Source organism: Mercenaria mercenaria, chromosome 3 (genome assembly GCF_021730395.1).
Source record: "Mercenaria mercenaria strain notata chromosome 3, MADL_Memer_1, whole genome shotgun sequence".
Lineage (NCBI taxonomy): Eukaryota > Metazoa > Mollusca > Bivalvia > Venerida > Veneridae > Mercenaria > Mercenaria mercenaria.
This window is the reverse complement of record NC_069363.1, coordinates 58733994-58738712: the sequence shown is the minus strand read 5'-3', so window position 1 is coordinate 58738712 and position 4719 is coordinate 58733994. Positions and strand designations below refer to the sequence as shown.

At 34.1% G+C, this 4719-nt stretch overlaps 1 protein-coding gene across 1 annotated transcript; it reads left to right on the top strand.

Annotated features, from left to right (window-relative positions):
- The first annotated feature begins 220 nt into the window (after positions 1-220).
- On the top strand, positions 221-4407 carry LOC123523467 (uncharacterized). Its single transcript, XM_045301140.2, has 4 exons — positions 221-825; positions 1188-1287; positions 1752-1858; positions 2282-4407. The coding sequence occupies exons 1-4, from the start codon at positions 564-566 to the stop codon at positions 3307-3309; spliced, it is 1497 nt and encodes a 498-aa protein (XP_045157075.2). The 5' UTR covers positions 221-563; the 3' UTR covers positions 3310-4407.
- The last annotated feature ends 312 nt before the right edge of the window (positions 4408-4719 follow it).

The window sequence follows — 4719 nt, the reverse complement described above, 5'->3', positions numbered from 1 at the left end:
ATAACTGTTTAGTATTTAAATCCTCGATCGTAAATATCAAACTTAACGTTATCTAAAGTTACTGTGTCATTTTAAAAAATCAAAATTAGGTTGTGACTTAATAATAAAAATGTGACATAATATAATAAACAATAGATATGACATAATAACTATTTAAAACAAATATAATTGAAAGTATTAAGTTAGTATATATAAACAATCAAGTTTTATTGACTATAATCAGCTCTCCCTTTTGTTTGACGATAAGCTATCAATTTTGACATTAACTTCGAATGATAATTAATAATTTGAAGGTACATGAAAGCTGGGTACAATAGACATTGTAAGTGAATGCATGGTACTTACCTGTACCTTACATTCACTTAAAACAGGTCCATTGTCAGTGCATATTTCGAACTTTCGTGCATAGTGCAAAACAAAATTGTATAAAATCATAAAAAAGGATTTACTGTGATACCTCCTAAATGAACATCTTTTAATCTGAACTTGGTCAGTGAAATTGACAAAAGTGTATTCGACCAAATGAGAGGCTGCTAAAATACACCGAAGTGTTTGCACAAGAAATGAACGGAGGAACGAATGGCACTAACTTTGATTTGACAATGAACTCCGTCAGTACGCCTTCGGTCACAGATACGACTGCACTGAGCAATGTGACGACAATTGACAGCGCAAAGCTCGCGGAGAATACCACCAGTTTAAAGACGGTGACCTGGGACACAAGCAGGGACGGGGCATCACATTTCAGTGGTGTATCAAGCTTTACAAGCACCGATGGAATTACCCGAGGAAAAATTGATAATAGCACGTTGCAGACATATGAAAGTATGATAGTACCGATATTTTAATATTTCAAAAAAAAAAAAAAAAAAAAAAAAGCATGACAGAGCGTATTTTAATTACAATTTCAAAAAGTTAAGTTTTCTGCTGATAAAATTGCGAAAACTACATTGCCATTTTATTTAAGCTGAATTTTAAGTATTATATAAGAATAGATAACTTCACTTGAGGAGAAAACATATTGATAAATTGATAATGTTGATATTTAAATTCGGTCGCAAAGGTTTCGAGCCTTTGTAAATTTGTAGCTGTATTGTATAATGATAATTTGGGGAAAAAAAGACTTAAAAATATGCATGAAGTATAATTGTACTAAAAAGTATTTAACGATCAAATATAACTTTGAGGCAATGTCTCAACAACTTTGGTAGTGGGAGTTGTGGTTCCAGTTTTGATTGTTGTCGTTGTTGTTTCCATCATTTTGATTTGTGTGTTTAGAAAACGAGGGTAAGTTAGTTCGTTTTGTTATTAAATAGAAAACGCAAATACATTAGAATAAAGTGAGTTTTGTTTGATAAATATTGAAATACTTCAGCATTTATTCAATTTGAATCCAAATAGTATCTGTACAATTTTTGAATGCAAATAGTATCTCAAGGTAGGAAACTTGATATTACACGGTCATTTCTTAAATTGATCTTGTCCCTGTTTATTATTTAACCTTTACTATCCTAAATTTCTAAAATGGACTGGTCCTCATTTAAAGGGGTGTTCACTGAAAATTTACCGACAAAATTCGCGAACTGTGCAGACCATGATCAGCCTGCACGGACATGCAGGCTGATCTTGGTCTTAACTGGTCGCAAAGGCACAATAACTTGCCGCCTGTAGGCTAAAGATTAAATGAAAAATATCTTTAACAATGGGCAATATCTCAATGATTAAGTAAATATTTCGTATACACCTAACAGATGTAGCAAAGAAAATGTGAGGGTTTGGCAGATTGAAAGAACTCACACAATACCTACACCAAAGCCACACGCAAGTTGGTATGAAGAAGATGGCGCTGAAGTTAACAGTAAGAATTTGACACGTTTTCTACTAACTTTCATATTTGAACTGTATTTCATTCATGCAACATTTGTCAGTTAATCTAGGCAATGTTCATGGATTCCGTTCTGGTAATTGCATGTTGATTTAACGAAAGTTCATGAATTCCGAACCAGTAATTATATGTTATTCTACACCATGTTCATGGACTCAATACCAGTATTTTTTGTTAATCTATACAATTTTCATGGATTACGTACCAGTAATTTTATGTTATTCTACATAATGCATGTTCATGGATTACGAACAAGTAAATATATGTTATTTTACACAATGTTAAAGGATCCTGTACAAGTAATTATACGTTATTCTACACAATGTTTATGCATTCCGAAGTTGGTATTTTGTAAAAAATATGACTAGAATACCAGTGTTTAATATGTCATTTCAGGCGGTTTCAATCCAGACATAGAACTACAACCTAGTAACATATTTACAAACTCTGACGCCTTTAACCACGACGTGGAGATAGCTGCAGAAAAAGACCGATCCTTCAACAGCAGCTACGAAGAAAAAGAAACTGAAGTATTTGGCTCTGACGATAAGTCGTATAATCTAAAAGATTATGTAATTGAAAGGGACGGAGAAGCATCGAATACGGATTCAGATCCTGAGATTACTGAAAAGCATTCAGAAGATGACATAGTAGTGACTCGTGAAGCTGCTTCAGCTGTAAAGGAATCTACCATGAAAACCAAAAGGTTTCAGATAGTTGAAAATACAATTGGTGACTACGACTTAGCAGGACCTATTGGTGGCGATGATGTTACATCAGAGAATGAAGATACTGACACAAATGGTACAGAAGACAAGAAAAGAATTATCGCAAATGGTGATGTAGATGATGGAGAATATGTAGCTATGCAACTTGAAAATAATGACAGCGATAACGTTGAACAGTTTCAGGAAAATCAGCTAAGATACACTGAAGACGATGCAGATGACATTTATACTAATGTTGACATAAGGAGAGTACAGAGTATGCAAGTTACTAGTTTGTCATATTTACAGGGTGAAAACCAACCAGAAGAACACTTGCCTAAAAGAATTGCAAGTGAATGTGGATTACATTCTTCGAGACCACCAGTAGCTCAACCACGTGTATCAAAAAAGAAGAGACTCGATCCAAACGACTTTCTACCAGCTGTTCCAGTGAGAGCGCCTGTGAATGAAACTCAAAGAAGTACAACTGAAACTACATTTGGGCAAGCACTACACGAGGAACAGTGTTCAGAAGATGACAGCTTATCTGATTCCTCTGGAATGACTGTAAGAATTAATGGAGATGTTAGGGTTGATTCTGATACAGACGAGCCGAAAGCGGAAGATCTGTATGACTATCCAAGGCCACGTAGTCAAGTATATGAAGATGATGATCCTGATTCAATCTACAAAGTTCCGCCATCTAGATATTCATAAACTAAAATATTCTTGCTCTTCCCGTTAAATACACATTCCCTCCCCTCTGAAGTATTATCGTGCTGTACTGAACGTTCGTAATCCAAGATCTAATGTCATTATAATTGTTACATTCTTTTCCTCTGGTATTTTTGTTTTCCTGACAATTTGTTAGAACATGTGAAGGCATTCTATATGATAGATAGCATATCCACTTTTGGTGGATTACTTTTCATCCAAGTTGAAACTACATTAAATTTTTGATACTGTCTGCCTATTTAGCTCAATAGGGAGAGCGTAAATCTTAGAATTGCTGGTTTTTGACTTTGATCCGCGAGCGAAGCGTATATTCTCCATGACGATTTGATATTTATAAAATATTGTGTCTAATTTCATTTTGTCATCTGCCTCTGATTCATGTGGAGAAGTTAGCATTTACTTTCGGAGAACAGTTAGTACTGTACAGAATCAAGGAACACTGGTTAGGTTAACTGATGATAATACTGTAGGAAAATTGCGCTTTTAACCCAAATCAATCAACCAAACAAATCAGTTCAATAACAAATTTCAAAAATGTGCATAAATCGAACGAATTTAAACACAAAACAAACAAACAGTTTTTTGAAACATGACGCAACAACATTACTGGAGAAATGAATAGAAATGTAACGTATATATCTAAGCTTCAGATCAGTCAACTGCACGTATTTGATTCGTAGGCTCATCAGCAGAGAAGAGTCTAGGGTGCTGATTTTCTTTAAAATAATTCACCACCTTGTTGAAGTCACGATTCTGGTAAGAGAAAAGGACTCCCTAGCCAAAAATATCCAGGAATTTCATTTATCCTGACAACCATCGCGGCATGGAACTCTATCCATCACCCATACAAAGTTACACTTCAGGTGCTAATTATTTGAACCACATGTTGCATCCGAACTTATCTTCAGAATGTAGATACCAAAGGTATTTTTATCAGTTTTAAAGCTAGTGAATCAGGTATAAGGTGGCCAATGAATTTGTTTGAAACATTAACCTTATTTACACTTGTTTTTTGTTTGCCCGTTTCTTAAAACATAATTGGATTTTCACTAGATGTATTTAAAATTTGATTTTCCAATCCTGATCATACCGTACCTGTAAATTATCGACAGTAATGAATAAAAAGCATTGTCTTTGAATTATTTCTTTCAAAAATGAAAGATAATGCTTAACTTTTTTTGTTTGAATGATTATTCATAGATTTTGAAGTAAAGCATATTTTTGGGAAACACATCCGAATCTGTGCGTACTTTGTTCACATAATTAAATAGTCCTAGAAGAGTTATCTGGCACTGGCTTCACTTTTTCAGGTAGGACCAAATTTTTTGGATTAAATATTGCCTTCAGCATGAAAAATGAAGTATGAAAGTTAAACCGTTATATAATTGAGGC